General features: G+C 41.5%; 2 protein-coding genes across 14 annotated transcripts in view; one reads left to right on the top strand and one right to left on the bottom strand.

Moving 5' to 3' along the window:
* Positions 1-21,996, bottom strand: part of SLC17A1 (solute carrier family 17 member 1) — a 75,338-nt gene that overhangs the window by 7,912 nt on the left and 45,430 nt on the right. For 8 of the 13 annotated variants that reach the window (XR_005990138.1, XM_041770081.1, XM_041770082.1 and 5 more), the window contains one exon: positions 18,639-18,932. The exons of 2 other annotated variants lie outside the window; for them this stretch is intronic. Coding sequence is in view for 1 of the 11 variants with exons in the window: in XM_041770084.1 (XP_041626018.1) it covers positions 18,915-18,932 (18 nt within the window). In the remaining 10 variants the exon portion in view is untranslated. 3 more of the 13 variants (XR_005990135.1, XM_041770080.1, XM_041770077.1) reach the window with 3 other exon arrangements.
* SLC17A4 (solute carrier family 17 member 4) lies at positions 3,059-14,316 on the top strand. Its single transcript, XM_041771146.1, is given in 12 exon segments — positions 3,059-3,116; positions 5,677-5,882; positions 6,634-6,867; positions 6,952-7,045; positions 7,200-7,280; positions 9,162-9,280; positions 9,403-9,564; positions 11,690-11,742; positions 11,744-11,820; positions 11,904-12,051; positions 12,898-12,988; positions 14,119-14,316. Coding segments are annotated over 11 exon segments (1,392 nt in total). The 5' UTR covers positions 3,059-3,116; positions 5,677-5,747.

The following is a 21,996-nucleotide window of genomic DNA, read 5'->3' as shown; positions in this document are numbered from 1 at the left end:
AGAGAGGCAGAGACACAGGCAGAGGGAGAAGCAGGCTCCATGCACCGGGATCCCGATGTGGGACTCGATCCCGGGTCCCCAGGATCGCACCCTGGGCCAAAGGCAGGTGCCAAACCGCTGCGCCACCCAGGGATCCCCTGTATCTTAATTTTAAAACCAGAACTTGGGACAATGTAGATGAGAGCTGTCATTGTCTCAATGTGATTTTTTTCTTTTCATAATTTTCCATTCACTTATAAATACATAAATTACATAAGGTAATTATGCAGATGTATGTTTTACTTATTTTATTACCTTGGTACTTACTGTTCTACAACTTGCTTTTTTCTCTTTGTTAGATTTTTATTTTAATTCCAATTAGTTAACACACAGGGTTGTGTTAGTTTCAGGTGTACATTATAGTGATTCATCACTTTTATGCAACACCCATTTTCATCACAAGTGCCCTCCTTAAGACCCATCCCCTACCCATATCCCCTCTGGTGAACATCCTGTTTTCTCTAGAGTTAAAAGTCTGTTTCTTTCTCTCTCTCTCTTTTTCCTTTGTTTGCTTGTTTTGCTTCTTAAATTCCACATACAAATGAAATCATATGGTATTTCTCTTTCTCTGACTTATTTTACTTAACATTATATTCTCTAGCTCTATCCATGTTGTTACAAATGCAGGATTTCATTCTTTTTTATGGCTGAGTAATATTTCATTATGTATATATTATATATAATATAACATATATAACATATACAATATTATATAATATATATACACACACTACCTCTTCTTTATCTAATCATCAATTGATGGACAGGGGGCTGCTTCCATATCTTGGCTCTTGTAATAATGCTGCTATAAACATAGAGGTACATGCATCCCTTTGAATTTACAACTTGCTTTTTTCACTTAATATGTCCTTTAAATCTTCAATACGAAAGATTTTATTAGTTCTTTTTGATGACTATATCATATTCCAAAAATATATGTACTTTACTTTATTTAACTACTCAAACGTTAATGGCTGCTAGTTAGCTGCTAATTTTTCACTTTTACAAATATTGCTACAAGGATTATCTTGGGACAAGCGTTTGTGTGTCTGTGCATGTTATTCCCTGGCAGATGCCATGAAGCAGCAGTACCAAGTGGAAGGATGCCCTGACTCGCCCAAACAATAGCTTATTTCCCCACATTTTTGTCTAAACTCTGGATAAGTCTTTTAAATATTTTTAAATATTTATGGAAGCATACAGGTAAGAAATAATAAGATCTTGTTCTTCTAATATCCATGTCTTTGATAGTAAGGCAGCGTGCATTTTGCCATGTCTATTCTTCATCTGTGTTTCTGTATTGTATTGTACTGATAGTTCCTACTCTTCACCTACTTTTTTATACTGTCTTTAAAAAAAATTATTATTATCTTGAAGGTTAAAAAAACACTGCTTTCTTATCTGATATCATAATGTATTTACTTTCTATCCCTCCACCCCCGCCAATGACCTTTTATGGTATCTATCGTTACAGATAAGTTTCATGTATTTTGTATCCCAGAGGACCCTTATGATATGTCTAGGTATAGCTTTAACTTAATTTCTCTGGCTTCAGACTCACTGTGATTCCTGAATCTGAGAAATATTGTTTCACTTATTCTGGAAAAGTCCTTTTATTTCTTAAAGCATTAGCTCTCCTTGTTTCTATTCATTTTCTTTTCCAAAAGTCATATTCAACATATACCAGACATTTTCACCCTATTTTCCAAGTCCCCTAACTTTGCTACCATAAGTCATTATCACTCTGAGCTTTACTCTGTATAATTTAGTCTGTAAAACTTGTTCTGTATAAATTACTTTATTCTGTATAATTCTGTTGCAGCTTCTATTGTAATTATTCAGTCATTAACTAGTTGTCTAATGACTAATGACTTAGTTTCTAATTTCAATGCCTAAATTTGCCTTTTGTATTTCAAGTAGTGACTTTTTAAAAGATTTTATTTATTTATTTATTTATTTATTTATTCATTCATTCATTCATGAAAGACACACACACAGAGAGGCAGAGACACAGGCAGAGGGAGAAGCAGGCTCCATGCAGGGAGCCCGATGTGGGATTCGATCCCCGGACTCCAGGATCACACCCTTGGCCAAAAGCAGGTGCTAAACCACTGAGCTACCCAGGGATTCCCACAAGTAGTGTCTTTCTTAAATTTGCTTGTTCTTTTGGGTATCTTCTTACATTTTAGAGTCTAGCCTTTATTTCTTCTATTATTTTAAGCATGCTTATATAAGGCATTTATCAGTTTATCCTACTCTTGGAAGTTCTCAGAAAGTTGATCTTGCTACGTGTTGAGTGTGAGGACTTGGCTCATAATAAGATCTCCATTATAATTGCCTTCTTAGCAGAGGTCTAAGACTTCATCCCTCATCCCCAGAGACCTAGATCTTAAGACCATGCATCACTGAAACTGATGTCTGCTTCCCACCCCAGTCTCAAAGTCACTGAAGTTTGTTCATACTGCAAAATTTTCATTACATCCATGGGGATAGCTCTTACTATCTTTGGAGCCATATATTTAAAAAGATGTTTGCCATATTTTATGTGGTATATCTAGATGTTTTATAACATTCAGGTAATTTAAGAAATTGAAATCTTCCAGATGAAATTTCAAAGGAGATTGTCAAGTTTTAAAATCCAGTTGATATATGTATCTGTTGAGAGACATAGGAACATGGCACTGGAAAGGATACTACAGTCCATGAAGGCAATCCAGACCAGACCCTTCATTTCAGAGAAGCAGAGACTGAGACTCAGGGTAACTGTGAGTTACTTCCCAGGGCCACACAACTGGCTAGTGATAGAGTCTGCACAACAAATGAGGTCTCCTGAACCCTAATTTAGCACTTTTCCCTTCAAATATTTCCTCCTAATTCTTAGAATTGGGGCAGTGTCATGTGTGATAAAGGACACTTGTCACCCTGTATTTGCTTTGGCATTCTTTTATTTCAGTAGGTGAATAGCAGTCTCTGGGAGAAGAGAACCAAAACGCCTATTAGAGCAGACGCCAAGACAGTGGGAGATACTTCCAGTGATGGTAATCTAAACGTGGCTCAAGCGCCAATCTCTAGGAAAGGTAAAATCATGTACTGGTTATGGATAAAACCCCTACTTTCCTTTCGGTGATATATAGCATGATGCTGCCACCTATTGCCAAGAATTCTATATAGCTATAAAGCATTTTTTTATGGAGAATTATTTCACTTCTTGCAGGAAACCTTGAAGGTATAGAGGACAAGTAGATATCAAGACATTATTTATAGATGAATGAAAAAATTCAGAGCAGATGCTAAGTAGAAAATATGGAAACCAGTCTTGGTTTTTCTGATTCTAAGTCTAGGAGCATCCAATTAGATCTCTCTGCTCATAAAGATCCAGACCTACCTCAAAGAGAACAGGCTTTTCCTTTCCTTTCCATCATAAAAGTCATTTTTCCTCCTCCATGTTGCCTATATTACAACTTAGTGTTTTTCTATAATATATCATAAGAAAACCCGTTGAACACCTTATTTTCCTCTAAACTCTTAATGGTTCATAATTATGTGATTCATTAATTCTCTTATGGATACAGACTTTTCATAAGATAACACCTTTGAAAAGCAGAGCACTGACCAAGGTGGGTCAACACCTTGGTCAACCGCCTATTAAGAAGAGATCATTTTGGGATGCCTTGGTGGCTCAGTGGTTGAAGGTCTGCATTTGGCTTTGGTCATGATCCCAGGGTCCTGGGATTGAGTCCAGCATCGAGCTCTCCACAGGGAGCCTACTTCTCCCTCTGCCTGTCTCTGCCTCTTTCTGTGTCTCTCATGAATGAATAAATAAAATCTTTTAAAAAAAGATCATTTCAAGAATGTAAGCACAGTCAAATACTATTCATAAGAATTATAATGAGCCTACATAAACATACGCAATAATCACCACAGCATCTTGAGATGGCTCTATTATTAACCCCATTTTACAGGTGGAATACTGAGGCTTCAGAGACTCAGTAATTTGCCCAAGAACACACAGCTGTATGTAGAGCAGATCCAGGTGTCTGACTCTATGATTCAAATACATTTCATAAAGCTCATGCATTCACATCAAAATAATAAGAAACGGGAACAGGATAGCTTCATACAATAAAAATGCAAGACCCACCAACAAACATAAGTCCCAGCAGCACACTTAATGGTGTGATGTAAGAAACCTGCTCAGTGAATTCAGATATGGCAGGAGTGCCTGCTCCCATGGCTCTTATTTAACTGGCTATAGACTGCTAGTGAATAAATTCTCCAAGAGGATGAAATGTTACAAATGACAAGAATAATCATATATTGTTTTCCATTATTAGTACTTAACACCTGTGTGTGGGTTTGGTTTTTTTGGTCTAAACTCAAAGAAAGGAAATATGAAAATAATAGAGAAAGGACTCAGTTACAGAAACAATACAAAGTCTCTCTTTTTTTTTAAAATTTTTATTTATTTATGATAGTCACAGAGAGATAGAGAGAGAGGCAGAGACACAGGCAGAGGGAGAAGCAGGCTCCATGCACCGGGAGCCCGACGTGGGATTCGATCCCGGGTCTCCAGGATCGCGCCCTGGGCCAAAGGTAGGCGCCAAACCACTGCGCCACCCAGGGATCCCAATACAAAGTCTCTTAAGAAACTTGTGTGGACTCTAACTGAAGAGAACTAACTGTAAAATTCCAGCTTGGGCCAGAGAAAAAGACATGAATCCATAGGCAGCCCCGTATTCTTGGTTGAGAGAAGTCAACACTGTACACGTGGCAATTGCTCGCAATGTCATTTGCCGTATCTATATGATATTGATCAAACCTCCAACGTAAATTCATGTGGATGGGGGAGGGGATAGTCTCAAGTGAATGTTGCCAGAGTTAAACCAAAGGTGAGGGTCTGTCATAACACAACAGGAGACAGTGCTGGCCATTTTATCTGCATGTGCTTCCTTGCAGGAGCCAGGAAACGGGACAACTACATGCCTTGAAGACAGGATCACATATTTTACCTCTAGAATTTCTCTAGAAGGACAGTCGATGGATCCTTCTACCTGCTACCAAACTAATGTACCTGGACTGAGTCCAGGGCTAACCCCAGGCCCCTCATGGATCACGCAAATTTTGTGCGAGCCCAGATTACAGTATTGAGATGAAGTTGAAATGCTTCTGAAGTCTGATCTAGCCTACCTTTCAAGTCTTGTCTCCTCCCAGCCTGTTAATCTGCCGAGTTCCTGGGTAATAGATTGGGGCCCTTTGAAGTCATTTCTAACAACTCCTCTCTCTTATTATCCATTCCCATCAACCACCAACTCCAGCCAGTTCTCTGTCCAATTTTACTTTTTTCCACTCCCACTGTCATGAGCTCATCCTAGAGCCCTGCCTGGAAAACTTTCCTAGTACTTGCTCTGGCCAGTTCCACACCTTCTTCAAGTCTTCACTTAAGTAATGATTCTGAGGAAGTTACTGACCCCCTCACCTCCTAGGGGGACAGGTGTCCACTAGATATTTGCAAAGCAACATCTGCTGTCTCTCTATTTCTGCTCCACAGATTGCAGTCTTCTCCCTCTTCCAGACTTAGGAAAGTCTGGAGGAGAAAAGCACCCCAGTTATGAGACTTCCTGTGCCCCTTTATCTCAGGCTTTTGTTTGGTCCGACATGGGCTGGCCCTCATTGTGCATCTCTGCAATTTTTCGATTCTCTCACAATAAATGAATCTGAGCATTGCCATGCCAGCTACAGTGAACAACACAACCCTGCTTGGCCCACTCAATGCCTCCATGGAAAGGCCTTCCACAGACTCCCAGGACAGCTGGAATGAAACTCTATAGGAATTCAAGGCAGTGGTAAGTTTTATTTATTTCATTTTTTAAAAGATTTTATTTATTCATGAGAGAAACAGAGAGAGAGAGGCAGAGACACAGGCAGAGGCAGAAGCAGGCTCCATGCAGGGAGCCCAACGTGGGACTCGATCCCAGGTCTCCAGGATTAGGTCCTGGGCTGAAGGTGGCACTAAACCGCTGAGCTACCCAGGCTGCCCGGCAGTGGTAAGTTGAATGAGACTCCAGACCCCTTCTCTGACTCAGATGGTTTGATCTAAAGGGTTATTAAGTGTCAAATATGTTCAATGAACTACCCTACATGAGATTATAATATGTAGCTAAGATTATATCTCTATTTAGTGTCTATGAGTGTAAGCAGGACTAAGTTAGCATGCAAGACACCATTTTAATCTTTAGTGGACATACATTCTTGCCCTACAAGTATGAAAATCACAAAATAAGTTTCACGGTGTTTACTTTTACTGTCTTCCTTCACATATTTTTTTGAAGTTACCTTGCCTATAATGCTTTCTTCTTTATAGCCCTTCTTTCTTTATGGGATCGTACCTCTTCATTCGTCAGTTAATTGTAGAACCAGGGAAACTGCATAAAAGGAAAAAGTGTGTTGGGCATATGCTGGGGGTTTTTAATGAAATTGGTAGCCTGGAGGAACTGGACAGGAGTAGAAGAAAAGAGAACTTGCCTCTCTAGGATACATAATAAAAACTGTTAACTCTCTGGCCAAAGATAAACAGTGAGATTCTCTGTCATCCAGGCTTCTACATATGACTGGAGTCCTGAAGTCCAAGGGATCATTCTCAGCTCCATCAACTATGTCTCAATCTTGGCTCCAATTCCTACTGGGTATATAGCCAGAATTTTTGAAGCTAAGTATTTGGTTGGTGTTGGCCTGCTTTTTTCCTCCATCTTGACCTTCTTCATTCCACTGGCAGCTGATGCAGGAGTGGCCTTGCTCATGGTCCTTCAGATAGTTCAAGGAATAGCCCAGGTACTAAAATGCTTTCTGAGTATGAGTTCCAAATGACCTCAGATAACTAAGAATGGAATTCTTTTTTTTTTTCTTTTTTTCCAGGTTATGGTATTGACAAGACAGTATTAAATTTGGGTCAAATGGGCTCCCCCACTAGAAAAGAATCAACTCATCAGCATTGCTGTATCAGGTAATTGAAACTAAATTGTTAGCTTATATGTACTGTCCAAGAGTACTCTGTAATGGCCTATCAACAGAAGCAAGAACTTAACACTCCAACTACCCTGTCTCTTTGCTCTAAAGCACTACCCTGACTCACCCAAAACATCCTTTCTTCTGTTTACGGGATGTGCTGGGATCCTTCAATACTTGGCTTGGCAGCGGTTTCCTCTGCCAGACCAAAGGGTAACCTTCTATCTTCTATATCTCTGGTGAATTTGGGCTTCTCAAATCTCAGGATTTTGTTTTATGACAGAAAATGCTGGGCATGATTTTTGTGATGCAAGTCATCTATGGTTAACTAAATCCTATAGATAGGAATATTTACATAAAGTTGTTAATGTTCAGAGCTAATCATGTTGTAGATCTTGCAAAATGACATTTAAATCTCAGCAGCCTGAACGTGTAGCTAGAATAACCTAATAGCTTTAAAGGCATCATAACATGCTGTCCTGCTTCTAAATTGGACACACAATGAGCCCCATAGGGATTTCTTTCTTTCTTAAGATGTTGAAAACACTCATTCAGAGAGGGTGACAAAACATGAGAGACTCCTAACTCTGGAAAATGAACAAGGAGTAATGGAAGGGGAGGTGGGTGGGGGGAATGGGGTGACTGGGTGACAGGCACTGAGGGGGGCACTTGATAGGATGAGCACTGGGTGTTATACTATATGTTGGCAAATCTAACTCCAATAAAAAATACTAAAAAAATAAAACAAAATCAAATATCCAAGGATGGATATATTTTCTTAAAAAGATGTTGAAAACAGTATCTTGGTGGGATGATATTTTTAGTTAGGCTTATTTACTTCATTTTTTAAAATTCTCCTATTATTATTGCAACCAGAAAATTGTGAGACTGTGACCTAATCATAAAATGCTGATCGATGCAGAGGGAATCAACTAGTAGAACCTGCAAGACAGGGCAGATGGTGTGAGGCTCAAGAGGGCCAGAATGCACTGAGAAATGCTGTGGAAGGTCCCAAAGACACATGGAGTGTTCCAGAAGCAATATTCTACTACTTCACAATTTTGCCTTTATCCAGACCTTGTTGAGATCTGCCCAGTTGCTTGCAGCTAATGTTTATATTTGAAGTTTTGTTTTTTTTTAAAAAGATTTTTGTTTGTTTGTTTGCTTGTTTATCCATGAGAGACACACACACAGAGAGGCAGAGACATATGCAGAGGGGGAAGCAGGCTCCCTCAGGGAAGCCTGATGCAGGACCAAATCCCATGACCCTGGGATCATGACCTAAGCCCAAGGCAGATGCTCAACCACTTAGCTACCCAGGTGCCCCTGGTATTTGAGTTTTAAAACATTCTCTGAAATCCCATTTGCAAACCATGTGATTTCAGTAGGATCAGGGAGCACCACTGGTGCTTCCATCAGAGGATAATATTCTTGTATCAAGGGTTCCTGTAATATCAGGTCAATATATTTACTAGGAAAAAAAATGTGTGAAGACTGATTGCTTTAGCATGGCAACCTGCGAAGGCTTTGTCAAGGAACCTTCGAAGGGCAGGTTACAAAAGTTATTCAAGCAATGAGAGAGGCTTACTCTGCTCATGGTTTTCAGAAATATAAGCAGTATCTACAAAGAAGGAACTCAGTAAAGTATTTATTGACATACTTTACCCTTGATGTACAACAGTGGTAATTTTCATATTTATTCTTCCCTACTTGATTTTAATTTCCTTGAGGGCAAAATTGTATCTTTGTATTCTTAATGCTCTTAAAATCTATCAAGTTGCCTGGTACACGGTAGTTCTATACTCTATGGTAGCTCTTCACTCTGTTTTTGTGAAGGAATGTGTTAAGGACAAGCTAGCAAGTATAAAGAGCTTTTAAGATTTTCTTAAGATTCTAAAAAAAGACAATTTTAAGATGAATTTTATTTCTGCTCAATACCGATAACATTGGGTTGTCCAATATAAGTGGCGGGGAAGCACCCCCTGCCAATGATAGGGCCGCAGTATGGATACAGGTAGGAGTGGAATATTAGGGTCAGTCATTCTATCAACCACAGGAATCACCTCAGTGCAGCCAGCTAAAACAACTCCTATCAAGGGCTAACTGGATCCTCTTCCTAGGTGGATTTGGCTGTGCCTGTTTTGTTCTCTGGTTTCCTCTTGTTTATAATGACCCCATAGATCATCTATCTGTCAGTACCAGTGAGAAGGAATATATCATGTATTCACTGGCTCAACAGGTACATTTGATGAACTTATCTGCCATTTCCCTTGTCTGCCCAGGCGTCTCAGGGGTGAAGAGGGCATTAGAGCAAAGCTCTTGTCTTCTGATGGAGGGATATTGATATCTGCTTTCTTCCAGGACTGTTCACCAGGCTGGTCTCTTCCCGTTAAGGCTATGATCAAATCCCTACCACTTTGGGGCATTTTAGTCTTTTATTTCAGTGAATATTGGATTTTTTATTTTTTCATAGCATATATGCCAACATACATTAGCTCTGTACTTTAAGCTAACCTCAGAGATGTAAGTATAGAGAAAGTCTATCCTGTCTTTCTGTTTAGATGCTACATTATATAATCCTCTGTCTCACTTTGGGCCACAAAATCAGGGGATTAGGTCCAGGATCTTCATGCAGGAAATGCAAATTGGTTGCATGAATTCTGATTCATCTCACTGTGACCTACAGCTTATTGGGGAAGACTGGTGTGGTTGTAGGTAAGTGTGACATTCACAGAATGTCATATTTTTTAAGAGACCTATGCAAACTTTTATGTTCAATCCAATCAACATTTGTAAACAAGATATTCTGCTGGCAGCATAAACAATACAGCATTAACAAAACAAGTTCTGCCTTCGAGAGAAGCACACACAAGCTGAAAACAAGAGACGATTAGTAGACATAAAGTCCCAAATAGGACTCCTACCAAAATCTTGCAGATAATGTTCTTCTACATTTTTTTAAAATTCAGGTATGACACATACAGAGAAAACTGCATGTATGTGTACAGCTCTCTGATTTTTCACAAAATGAACATACGCTCTGACTGGCAGAAAGGACAATGCCCACAAGATGGAGGTCTTAAAAATGGCAACGAGCTTATCAGATTTTGTAGCCTATTAGTAGCAGCTTCCAAGGTTATTGAATTGCTGTTTACATTCTTGTGTTTTGTATTCAAAAAGCAGTGTTATCGTGTTAACTGGGCTCCTCTGGTTGAAAACATGCTAACTGGCCAACAGAGAGCTGACTTTCTGAGCTGAAGTCCCGGTGCATGCATGCAAGCAGGCTGGAGGTACAGAGATCAGAAAGCCCACGGGCTGAGTGCCTAAGGGTCTTCACAAAAGGAGATCCAGAAGCAGGCAATGAAACCAGAACCTCCGGTGAAGCCACCAGGGTACATGAGGCCCAGACGTCCCCGAGGCCAGCTGTTGGGAATGACTGGAAAGATCAGTTGAGACCAGACAGTAGGCTTTCCCAGCCTGGGAAGTCAGACTCCCATTGCTCTCAGGATGGTTTCTCCCTAAGTCACAAAACCTTGGTTTTGGTTTACGCATCCATAATATAAAGAGTTGGGACAAGGTGACAGTTAAGCCTTTCCGTTTGGGGGTTATACACAATAAAGGACAGCATTCTTTTCCTCACCTTTTCTGTAATAGTACCGTAATACAGAGGGTGAAGGGATCAAAACAGGGCTCAATATTTTAAAAACTATATAGAGAGGTAGGAGTGAAAACATCTTATTCCCATTCCTGTCCTCAGTCTGCTCTGTTCTCTCAGCCCCTCCCAGCCACAGATAACTCTTTTTTATTCATTCCTTATATATTCTTCCACTGTTTCTTTATGAGGATGCAAGCATACATGAATGTATCTTGTTATTTTCTCACTTTTTTTTTTACACAAAACATTACTGTTATTTTCTCACTTTTTTTTTTTTACACAAAAACAGTATGTGCTGTATATGCTGCTATTCTTTGTATACTACACCATGGTGATCTTTCCAGTCAGCACATGGGAACCATACTGAGAGACATTTGGGTTGTTTCCCATCTTTGAGTGATGCTGCAGTGAAAACCGTGCTCATTTGCCATACATCTGTGCAACTGTTTCTATATATCTGAGATAAGGGTTAAATGCAGTATAAACTTCTAGATCTATTATCAAATTGCTCTCCACAGGGCATTGATAATATCTACAAGTACCCAGTTTCTCATAGCATCCCTGCAGATCAAGTCAAAAATCTGTGGGATTTTTGCCAGTTGGAGCCATGAAAAAGTAGGCTTTTTTTACTATGAGGTTGGATACGTTTTATATGTTCAGGAACCACTTATTTTCCTTTTTCAGTAAATTGTCCATATCTTTTGCCTATTTTTCTACTGAATTTGATCTTTTAAAAATCTATTTCCAGATGATCTTTACATATAAAGAGAACATTAGTCTTTTTTTTTTTTTTGGCAAATTGAACTTATATTGAAAAACTATAGTTTTTCTCAGACACTAAAATTGTGTTGGCTCATTCCAGTAATATGAAATTTGTATTAAAGGAGATACGTATATAAAGAAAAGCTATACACATAGATAAGCCGCCCAAGGATCAATCTATGTCGTCATGTGGGCAGTGAGGTATGAACCTTACTAATCTCTGGTCCTCAGAGTAGAATCCTGTCAGCCCTGCTGATAAGTATTGCCTTCATCAGCACTATCTTGGAGGTCTACGGCAGATTTTCTTCTTTCCAGAAAAATTCTCAGACTCATGACCATCAGGAAGTTCTCCACTGCCATAGGTAAGCACTGAGGTGTATCCTGGGATGGATGTGGGAAGCTCAGGGAGGTTTTTATTCACTCTGTGTTTGCCCTCCTGCTGTAGCAGTTGTCTTCCCATCTGTGGTTCTCGTGTCTCTGCATTGGGTCAGATCCAACCTCAGCACCAGTATGGTCTCCTTGGCCCTATCTTCTGCTACCACCACTTTCTGCTATGCAGGAGCCCTCATTAACTTCTTGGATATTGCTCCTCGGTAGGAACCCCCTTTGCTTCATCCTCACAGAAGCTCAGCTCAAGTCCAACAGCCCTAAACTTGCTCTGATGCACCAGTTACATGTTAAGGATACGTGCCAGGGGTTACAGGACGTATCAGCACTAGTCCTATATCCAAATAATTCCTGGAAGGAGCCCAAAACTAGTCTACTACTGTGAACTGAGTTTTTTAGGCGAAAACGAGGATATAGTGGCTATGCTCATAGCTTAACCAGGGACAGGAGACAGCTCACACCAATATCTCTATTGGAGGATGCAGCAGTCACATGGGGCTAGGTCACTGAAAGATCCAAAATACCCCATGGTGCCAGCACACAGAAGGCTTTAATAAAGGGAAAGCTTTACTAACAGGATAGCAAGAGAAACGCTGACCTCTGGCAGAGGTAGTATCAAAGATGCCTGAGACTTCCAAACACAGCTCACAGGATCCTTTCAGTCAGTAGAACACATTCTATCTTCAGATAACCAACCACAGTGACCCATGGAAGATGTCTTGGCCTCAGGGGAGCCAACATCTCATCCAGTGAGGAGTCTTGTTTTTGCCCAAAGAAAAGGTTGCAAGAGCATGTTCCATAGCAGAAACTAAGAGAACATAACCTAGATGCAAACCATCAATTTGTATATTTTGTATAAACGATGTTGACTAGTACAGGTTACCCTTGGGAGTCTCAGACCATCCCACGGGACTATACTAATCACTAGTCAGCACGTTTCACTCAGGCTTAACCAAGGGTCAACTCCAGACATTCCTAGAGACAAGCAGAGAGTTGCCACAAGTAAGCTGAGAAGAACAGTTTGCTTCCACTGTAATAATGTTTTGTCTCAGGTACACCGGCTTTCTCAGGGGCATGTCACAAGACTTTGGTCACCTATCGGGAGCCATTTCTTCTGCTATTGCTGGATTTTTAATTAATCAGGTGAGGTCAAATGCTCTGATATAAATATTTGTAAGAGAAACCTATAGGGGTCAATCAGGAGAAGTTAGTCTGAAGATTTTTTTTTCCCTCGTCAATGTGGCTCAACTTGAAATTCGAGAGTTCTGAGCATCCTCAAGATATCACCCTCAGCTCAGCTCCTGCAGGACAATTACCACGTTTAGGGTGTGGAACGACGATGAGCACTCAGTTTTATGAGTTTAGGCTTGAAGAGTTTTTATTTTTTATTTTTAAAATTTTTTTTAAAGATTTTATTTATTTATTCATGAGAGACACAGAGAGAGGCAGAGGGAGAAGCAGGCTCCATACAGGGAGCCCGACGTGGGACTCGATCCTGGGACTCCAGGATCACAGCCTGGATTGAAGGTCGCCCTAAAATGAGTCACCCGGGCTGCCCCATTGACGAGTTTTTAGAAAAGAAGTTTTTCCTGCTAATCATCAACATTTCTAGCAATATTCTTGTCATTTCTTGTGAAGTAAGAGAGGCCAAACATTCTGGTTTGCCGGTGATTGAGGGGTTTCCCTTCCAGCCGCTGACTAGCACACTGTCAGAAAATGGCTTTTAATATCGATATTCTCAAACTGAATTTGTTTCCCTTGTCACTCCTTCCTTCATCCATTCATTAATTCAACATTAGATTGTGCCAGGCACTGTTGAAGTGCGTAAAACAAACAGAAGTCCCTGCCCTGGTGAAGTTTATATTGTAGGAAAGAAACTGATGGAAAACTAATGAAATCAGTGAAATATGCAGTAAATGGAATGGTGGCATAGTGCTAAGAAAAGAATAAAGCAGGAGAGAAGAGGGTACGTAAGAGGGAGTGGGAGTTCAGTTTTAAATAAGGTGGTCCCGGAAGGTCTCAATGGAAACATAACATTTGAGTATGGACTGGAAGCCAACACGGGAGTGAGACAAATGGTTATCAGGCGGAGGACTATTCCAGCAGAAGGAAAGGCCAGGGCACAGGAAATGACCCGCATATTCCAGGGACAACCAGGAAGCGCACAGAGGTTGAGCAGAACAGGGCTGGCGGCAGGACAAACGCCAGGACCTTTCCGAACAGAAGGGCAAGAGCCAGGAGATCACTAACAATTTGTAATTTCCGGCTTCCAGGATTCAGAGTTAGGCTGGAGAAATGTCTTCTTGACTTCAGCTTCTATTTACGTGTTGGGCCTGGTCTTCTACATCATCTTCGGCAGAGCAGAGGTCCAGGACTGGGCTACAGGGCAGACACTCAGTTCTGAGCAAACCCGACCTTCCATCCTCCTGCTCAGCCATGCACCGTTTGCCCTCATGGACATTCCCTCTTAGTACCTGCTTCACTGGATAGCCATTTAATTTGAAGACGCTTTGTTTCTAATATCTTCTCAGAGAGCTTGGCTGCGTAATCCTGAAGGTTCTGCCTGCAGATTTTGCAATGGTGGGTGGCAGCTGGGGAAGCCTAGTTACTCAACTGAGGGCTCCTGAAAGCACAAGTGTGTCTGAATTTTTATGTGTTCCCCACTCTGCCCACTATTATTGTGACTTCATAAGAAACACATATTTGGTCTCTGCCCCCACTTTCTGGCACAGAGCTCCAGAATTTAAGATAAGTGAAATTTCAGATTTCTTGAGTGAGAGATGATAGGAGCACCTTTTGTCATAATATTTGGACTTGGTCCCTGGTTCCCGACACAAGCGCTTCTAAGACCCTTGGAATTTCTGGAGTCACGAGAGTGCCTTCCATAGTATTCTATTGGGATGACTGGTGGCTGGGGACCCACCCACAACTTTAGGAGGGGTGCTCGTCAGCAAAAACACCAAGGCATGATTAGAAAGTTGGAACTTCTAGCTCCACCATCCCACCTACAGGGAGGAATGAGGGGCTAGAGATTGAGTTATTCATCAATTGCCACTTAACTAAATCATGCCTATGCAATAAAGCCTCTATAAAACTTTAAATGATATGGTTCCAAGAGCTTCTGACTTGATGAACATCAGGAGGTGCTGGGACAGTGGTGACCTGGAGAGGACAGGGAAGCTATGTGTTCCTCCCAATATTCCTTGCCCTAGGCATATTTTCCCTCTGCTTATAACAGTAACAGTAAGCAAACTGTTTTCTTGAGTTCTGTGAATCATTCTAGCAAATTACCAAATGTGAGGGGGGTGGGGTCATGGGAACCCACAACTATGAAACTAAGTCAAACAGAAGTAGGGGTTTGGGCACCCATGGGCAACCATGGGCACCTCGGGCACCCATGACTTTAATTGGTGTCTGAAGGGGCACCTGGGTGGCTCATTCAGTTGGTCGTCTACCTTCAGCTCAGATCCTGATCTCAGAAGTCCTGGGATTGAGCCCTGTATCGAGCTCACTGCTCAGTGGGGAGTCTGCTTCTCCCTCTGCCCACATGTGCTCTCTTCCTCTCTCTATCTCTCAGAAATAAACAAAATCTTTAAAAAAATAATAACTGGTTTCTGAATTTGGGGGCAGCCTTGTAGACTGACTCCTCAACCTGTGGGAGCTGCACTAATTCCAGGTAGTTAGTGTCAGAATTGATTTCTATTATAGGTCACACAGCTGGTGCCCACAGAGAATGAGAAAACTGCTTAGTGTGGAAAATCTACACATTTACCATCAGAAGTGTTGAGTACAGAAAGCATTTTCTTTCAGTTATCCTGGTAAAAGCATCAGGGACCAGAGGACAATTTCTTACCAAAGCAAAAAAAGGAAGCTGGAACCAGAGACTCACAAGAGGAATTGTGTCCAAACATCCAGAAGATGAACCCTGAGAGCTATCTTCAAAAGAAAGCCCCCCATAATGGAAGTCGTAGTGTATAAACAATCCAGTGACCCAGGCCAGGAGGTCAGAGCAAGTCAAGGTGCTCTCACATCAAGTGATGCGGGAAAATGAGACCATTCTGAAGTGTGGCAAAAGTAAGATGCCCCAGTGTAAAATACCAAGGAGGAAAAGACAATGAAGACTGAATCCATCATGTGTAGAGAAATGCACAGGCTTGCAGCTAATGCCAGTGGGGTAGGAAACTTCGACCATTTCAGGTAACTTGCTTTCTGTAGATGCTGGCATTGGAACCAGAGCTGCCTCTATCACGCATGTAGTGCTCGGGCATCCCTGAGACTCCACTTTTCACAACTCCTTCTCTCTGGCCATCTTGACTCTGCCCTGCATCTGGTTTGTGAATCCATATAGATTCCTTGCACTTTACTGAACAGACATTGTCCAGCATTCTTTCTATGCCCTTGAACGTCTGTCCAAGCTGCCACACCTCCCCCGGATGCCCTTTCTCTGTTTTGACCACTGCAACCCTGCCTGCCTTCAGCAAGGCTTTCTCAGCAGTCACCTCACTAACTTGACTTTGCTTCCTAAAATGTGTGTTGAAGACCTACACTGGCTTGACCCCATTCCAAAGTCTGGAGAGTGTGTACGTACGATGTGTCCGCTTTCCTTAATCCCCCAAATGGGCAGTATTGGCACCACACCAAAAAAGCAAAAGCATTGAGCGCTGAATATTAATGAACATATAACACGGGGAATGGCAGAAACCAAAGTCAGATACAGCTTCAGGAAGGACAACATCTCAGGAAGGTAAATGACACAAATGTACATGGATGACCACTGTGGGAAATAAAATAAAAAAGGGAGACACTGGTTACAAGCATGGATGTTAAGAGCACCAGCTCCGGTGGGAGGGGGAGAGAGAGCCACCATGCCCACGGGTTCAACTGAGCTGAGACTTGAAGGACCAATGTTAACAGATGCAGGAGGCAGACGGGCAAGTGCACTGCAGGAAGAGGACACAGCACCAGCGAAGGTTTGGTGACAGGAAGGAGCAACCCAGTATGGCCAGGGCACAAAGAATGTGCGCTGTGTGGTTGGTGAGGAGGCTGTGAGAGTGGGAGGAGTGAGAACACATGATGGGCCAGGAAATGTCTTGGTCTTTCATCCCATCCTGAAATCAAGAAGACAAATGTTAGTGGAGGGGTCGTAATCAGGGTCCTAGTGTTCCAAGGTTTTTGCACCGAGGAATAAGATGAAGTAGGAGTCCACTATGTAGTCCAGGAGCAAGCACTGGCCCCTGGAGGCGGGGGCGGGGATGTGGTGAGGGGTAAACGGATCACTTGCCGTAGGAGATGCACCTGACCAAACTGGCATACTGAATGGGGAGCAGGTGTCCCGGGGGACTCCTAGGTTTCGGTTTGCTACTAGATGGGTGGAGATGCCACTGAGGCAGAGGTCACACCCCAGTGAAGATGACAAGAAGGAAAGTAGATGCATGGGAAATCCTGGCTTCACATATAAATCTAGGAAGCGTCTAGATACACCTGGTGATTGAAATGCTTACCATGGTGGATGCTGCCCTGAGTGACAGGAGGGCATAAGGAGGGAAAGCCTGTGAATGAGCCTCACAGAACTCCAACACTGAATGGCCAGCCTGGCGGATAATTGTCGTTTTAAGAAAAATTAAAAAAGAAAAAATTAGAAGGAGAGAAGGAAAACCAAGAGAATATGGTGCTAAGAGAGGGAAGAAAAGAGCATGTGTTTCATAAAGGAGTGGAGTTACCCGTGCCCTCTGCAGGGATCAGGCAAGAGGAAGGGGCAGGTGGTGGCAAGGAGCCAGCTGCTGCTATGTCTGGCTGCCAAGGGGAGGGGAGAGACCAGGGGGCAGCCGCAGGAGGACATGGCATCAAGAAAGGATCTCAAGGCAAGCATGTTTCAAACCTGGGGGAAGAATTTAGTTGGAAAAAAAAAATGGACTCTGCTAAAGAACACACCCAAATGCAGGTTCCTGAGAAGGCTGAGGGTAAGGGAGGGACTTGGACCTGAAGCACAGTTGGGTAGATGGTGAGAGATGTGTGAGGGCCACTCCTGTCCTTTTGCAGCTGTCAGAAAATGGCACCTCCAACACCTCCCCTGGTTCCTCCCCCCATCCCAATTTATTCATGACACTCCCCTCCACCCCCTCTGACTGTAGGCTCCTGAAGTGCAGGGACCATGACACATATTACTTTGTAAGATCTTTAACACACAAGAACCTCATCTTGGCCACAGTGTCAAGATATTTGTGTGTGTGTGTGTGTGTGTGTGCGTGTGTGTGTGTGTTCGTTCAATCACTGTGTGGCTCAACAAATAGAACAGTCTGTGGTGGCATGGGGAAGAAATGGGTGCGAAGGTAAGGGATCCAATTTTTCTTTCATTTCCTTTGTTTTCCAGGGCACAGAATTATCTAAACCTATGAATTCCTTTCCTCATCCCATCCAGTGTTGAGATCCAGAGACCGAGTCTGTTCTTTCCACTTCTCCAGCAATCACACCGCTAACTCCAGGCTCTCAGCAGCGAAGATCACATCAGGGCACAAAGTCTCTGATTTGTTTCTGAGCCACCCGTGTGGATGTGTATTCCTCTCCTCTCCTTTCCTTCTGTGGACTCTTCTGTTTTTTCCTCATCTGTCACTTCTAATTGCTTCTGAAAATAAGTCTGATTTCTCACTGGGACTGACTAGTACAGTTTTCCCCAGAATGGGCTTCCTTAAAGTACAGAAATCTCAGATTTTCCATTGAAGCCACACATCTATAACACAGAAGAGTGAAGGCTGAAAGTTGTGGGACAGGTCTTTCGTGAAATCTTAGAATAAGATTTACTTTCTTATGCTTGTTTATTGGTTAACTTTGCAACCATTTATAAAGCAACTGATGCAGAGTGGAAGAGGAATAAACCCACATTTAAAATTCAGAACTGCTACATGGTATGAACAATACATGGTACAAAGGAAATGTGCCCAGGGTGTGCGACAGGATGAGCCTCTGAGGAAGGCACATACCATCTTCTTCCTTGGGACGCTGACTGCCTCTCAGTCTCAGGTACCAGGCTGGCCCCTCTTCCCTTCAACAAGGAGGTCATTCCCAGGCTCTCTTAGTGTTCTGTTTTACACTAAGTTTTGTAGAGAAAGAAAAAAGTGCATGCAAATGTCACTGATGAGTCCTTATACCGGGCAGATAGAGGAAAGCTTTAACACAGTTCAAAGGAATAGTCTGGCCAAGTTGATTTTTCTCCATCTGTCTTCCTTGTCTTGGTGACAAGGATAAGCATCCTAGGCATCTGCTACACTCCTTTCCTCCCGACATAAAAATAAATATGACTGTCTGGTGAACAATTCCAACACCGTGCTAGGTCCAGGCACACAATATAAAACCATTCATCATTTGCTCTGTGTCTATGTAGTATCCTCCAACATTGCACATCCTGGGGTTTAGAGCACAAGCTGTTTACCACAGCTGCCCTCTCTAATAAGACATTTTATCTACAACAATAACAAGGCACACTTTTTGTACTTCAGCAAATACCTATTTTTTTAAACTAATTTGTTACTAAGAAAGTGAAGCGAAGACTTTGATCTGTGCTCCTCCCTCCCCCACACTCTGGTCCTGCTGATAACATCACGGATCCTTTCAAAGAACACATTGGTGGAACCTATGCTAACTGGCACAGTGCTCTCTGGCAAACCAGACTGAAACCCAGCCTCACCTGGTTATAAATCAGAAAGAGTAAATGCCGAGACACATTCTTCCTTTGCCTAACAGACTAGCCTAGAGCTGCAGAGCAGGGCAGGGTGAGGAGTGTCAGAGGCCATGGGAGGTAAGGACGGTTGGTACCCAACATCCTGGCATCACATGCTTAAGTCTGACCAGGGTACAGACGGCATCTGTGCTGGGTGACAGCCTGGCACAAAGCCTGAAGCTGAGGCAGGTGAGGAAGACCAATGTCCATAAGTACAAGTTAGCAAATCCAGGGGAGTTTCAAATGGGCCAACCTTCCTGCTTTCTGTAATTAGTCACCTTTTTGACTCTACTAAGCTCTCACTTATCCCCTGTCCCTGTTCCCTTGGCCTCCCTTTAAAATGTCCCTCACCTCTGATGAATAAAAATTTGAGTTAGGATCCCTCTAGACTCATTTCCCTATTGCAACAGTACATTACTCATTAAAATCTGTCCTTACCACTTTAAATAGCGTCTAGCTTTGTTTATCGTGGATCTTAGTGTAAGATGTCAGCACCCAAGAGAAATGAGGAGGCTTTCCATGATCTAGGAGGGGTGTCTCAGAGTAGGGTGTTGGAGCATGGGTAAGAAAGCAGGGAAAAATATACCATGAGGAAAAAATGGTCACTTCAATAAGTGGTGCTGAGAAAACTGGATAGTTCCAGGCAAAACAATGAAACTGCACCACTTTCTCGTATCATACACAAAATAAATTCAAAATAGATTAAAGACTTAAATATAAGATCCGAAACCATAAAACTCCTAGAAAAAAGAAAAACAGGCAATAAGCTCTCTGATATTGGTCTTAGCAGTATTTTTTTGGATCCATCTCCCCAGGCAAGGGAAACAAAAGCAAAAATAAATAGGATGACATCAAACTAAAAATCTTTTGCACAGTAAAGGAAACCACTGACATAACAAAAAGGCAACCTACTGAATAGGAGAAGATATTCACAAATGGCGTATCTGATAAGTTAACACCCAAAATACATGATGAACTCCTACAACTCAACTCAGTAGTTTTTTTTTTTTAAACTACCATTCAGTTAAAAAACAGAGGATTGGAATAGACATTTTTTCAAAGAACACATCCAGATAGCCAACAGATACGTGAAAAGATGCTTAATATCACCATGAAAATACAAATCAAAACTACAGTGAGGTATTACCTCATAATGGCTATGATCAAAAAGATAAGAAACAAGTGTTGACAAGAATGTGGATGGGAAAAAACCTTCATGCACTGTTGGTGGGATTGCAAATTGGTGCCACTACTATGGAAAACAGTACAGAAGTTCTTCAGAAAGTTAAAAATAGAACTATCAAATTATGTAAAAAATTTACATGAAAATAAACTACCAACCAACTTATTAGAGTAAAAGTAGAGCGTATGCGTTTAAAGCCATAAAGAATAAAAGAATACTAGTGTTAACCCATTATGTAAGCTTGTTCTGGAAATTCTAAGGGCCATGAGTCAAGAGGGGAAAGAAAGATATAAGATATCAAAAGGGAGGAAAGAAAATTATTATTATTATTATTTGCAAGTGATACGATTATTTACCTAGAAACCAGAAATCAATTCCCAAACCACCTTAACAAGATAGGTTGGCCACAGTTACATTTTTCAGTGAAAAAATAAATATATTCAAACAATACCTCCCCTGTATCCCAGCCCAAATGTGTAAGAAAAATACAATAAATGAAAGTAATATTCAGTATACATAAATTAAATTTTATAAGAAATGTATACTAAACACATGAAGCAAATTGGAGCACTGGACTCAAGAAAAACTGAATCCACGTTCAGCATGCAGGGATGGGGTCTTACTATGTTCTCTTAAGGTAGATTGAACTAATACAGGGATCTTAGTTTCTCCCAAATAGATTTAGTGCAATCTAACGTGATTAAATTACAATGTGGTGCATTTTAATACTGCAGTTAAATCTTTATTAAAATAGTCCAATGAGGGGTGCCTGGGAACCTTACTCAGTTTAGCGTCTGCTGTTGGCTCAGTTCATGATCTCAGGGTCTTGGGATAGAGCCCTGCATCAGGCTCCCCGCTCAGTGGAGAGCCTGCTTCCCCCCTCCCTCTGCCTCTTCCCCCACTTTTGCTCTATCTCTATCTCAAGTAAATAAATAAAATATTTTTTAAAATAGCCAAAAGATTATAAACTTTCCTGGGATAATAAACAGCTGATATTACACAGTATCATCTTCAAAAATAAAGGTGATAAAGATTGCCTGATTAGCCTGATACATACGTTAAAAATGTAGACCAATCAATATAGTACATAACAGGTCCCAGCAACAATAGATATTAAACTCTATATTAAGCCCAGAAACATAAATATATTGGTGTTTGTTTTACCAAATGGTATTTTATTTGTTTTAAAGATTTTATTTACTTGAGATAGTGAAAGAGCACACACAAGCAGGGAGTTACAAAGGGAGAGAGAGA

The sequence above is a fragment of the Vulpes lagopus genome, chromosome 10 (assembly GCF_018345385.1).
Source record: "Vulpes lagopus strain Blue_001 chromosome 10, ASM1834538v1, whole genome shotgun sequence".
Lineage (NCBI taxonomy): Eukaryota > Metazoa > Chordata > Mammalia > Carnivora > Canidae > Vulpes > Vulpes lagopus.
Note: the sequence above shows the minus strand (reverse complement) of the source record. Positions and strands in the feature narration are given on the sequence as shown.